General features: G+C 36.9%; 1 protein-coding gene across 1 annotated transcript in view; it reads right to left on the bottom strand.

Annotated features, from left to right (window-relative positions):
- Positions 1-391: 391 nt before the first annotated feature.
- The window catches only part of LOC102864500 (olfactory receptor 2AJ1-like), a 20,635-nt gene continuing 19,189 nt past the window's right edge, over positions 392-1,837 (bottom strand). The window contains exon 2 of the mRNA XM_006893997.1: positions 392-1,341. Within this exon, the coding sequence (XP_006894059.1) occupies positions 392-1,341 (950 nt within the window). The remainder of the gene's footprint in view (positions 1,342-1,837) is intronic.

Here is a 1,837-nt window from a genome sequence, read left to right as displayed (position 1 = left end):
CTGGAAAACCAAAATCATCTTCTTTGAATCGATTCCAAACCACAGTGATGTACTATCCAATTTTCCAGATAAATCTGTATAAGAGTAGAATGATAATATACATTTTTTACTTTTGTGTAATATAAAGTACTATAATTTATAATGATTATTTGATATCTCTTGATTTAGAACATTCTCATTTACAGTTTGGTTAATATAGATGAGGGTCAGGAAGAAGGCACTCTGACGTATAGGGAGTCTGTTAACAACTAGAGTGAAATGATTTGGTTATGAGGTGGTCACCAGAAGTAATAGTTTGTTTGGTTTATGTTTAGTGTGGTAATAAACTTATGAAATAAAGACTCTTTTCATTCTTTTTTCTTATTCAATATTTGTTAGTTCTTAAGATTGTTTAACCACCTAGAACTTTGCTCAGGGCACTAGCCACCTCTTTGTTTCGAAGACTATAAATAAGGGGGTTAAGCATGGGTGTGAGGATAGTGTAGAAGATAGAAAGCACTTCATCCTTCTCAGCAGTGTGATAAGATTTGGGCAGGAAGTACTTCATGATGGCTGTTCCATAAAAAAGAGACACTACAATCATATGGGAAGAACAGGTAGCTAAAGCCTTTTTCATCCCTGAATTAGATCTTAATCCCAAAACAGTTGATAAGATCTTTCCATAGGAGATCATTATAGCTGATATTGGAATGAGGAAGAACACAACACCACTGAAAAAAATGCCATTCTCATATACAGAGGTGTCAGCACAAACAAGTTTCAGGAGAGCTGGAATCTCACAAAAGAAATGGTGTATTTCCTTTGAGGCACAGTAGGGAAGATTCAGAGTATATATAACATGGATCAATGCATTCAGCAGTGCACTCAGCCAGGTTCCAAATGCCATGAAATGATAGACTGTAGGTCTCATTAGAATTGAGTAATGAAGTGGATGGCAAATTGCCACATAGCGGTCATAAGCCATGACAGCCAGGAGAAGGCACTCCGCTCCCACAAGAGCAGTGAAGAGGAACATCTGAATTCCACAGTCAACAAATGAAATGGTGTTTCTCCCAGAGAAGAAGTCAATGGCTATCTTTGGGACAAAAGTGGAGATATATAAAAGGTCCATGAAGGAAAGTTGACTCAGTAGGAAGTACATGGGAGTGTGAAGTCGAGCATCCAACCAAATGAGAATCAGCATCACAATATTACCAACAAGGGCCATGAGGAAGACCAGGAAGACAAAAGTGAAGAGAAGTTTGGGGGCTTGGATATGGTAGAACAGTCCCAGGAGGACAAAGTCAGTTCCAACAGTCTGATTGTGCCATTTCGCCTTTGGTTCCTTCCCAGTATAGGAGCCTGAATGAATGCACAAAAAACTTTTACCTCAATATCATCCAAATAGCCCTAGCCTCACTTTACAATGTGTGATATTCCTTTTCTTTCTTAGTCTTTAAACATTCCTTGTAAGCTTTCATATATGTTCATCCATACATCTTTAGCACACTTAAGTCATTGGCGATTCAGAGTTGGTCCTCCAGAGGGTTTCAGAGTCTCCACATTGAATGTGAAGAAGTTACCCTTCTTTTCTTCAAAGAAACTGTGGGTAAATTTAAACTGGTGAAATACTTGTGAAGGCTTGAGAAACAAAGCTGTCCCTTCTGATTATTACAGGAATCTCTGTGTTTCTATCTAATTGTGTGTTATAACATTTTTAAAGACTAATATTTGAGTTCTTTTTTGTTTTTTTTCATTATTTAGAGAATACTTTATTAGTTTCTGTAATCAAACCCATGTAGATAAGACCTTACATATTTAATACAGTGTGTTACCCCTGTACAAATGGAAAAAAAAA

Source organism: Elephantulus edwardii, unplaced genomic scaffold, assembly GCF_000299155.1.
Source record: "Elephantulus edwardii isolate Elephantulus edwardi_28Jun2011 unplaced genomic scaffold, EleEdw1.0 scaffold00133, whole genome shotgun sequence".
NCBI classification, from domain to species: domain Eukaryota; kingdom Metazoa; phylum Chordata; class Mammalia; order Macroscelidea; family Macroscelididae; genus Elephantulus; species Elephantulus edwardii.
The sequence above is the reverse complement of the archived record's forward strand: the minus strand, read 5'-3'. Positions and strand labels throughout refer to the sequence as shown.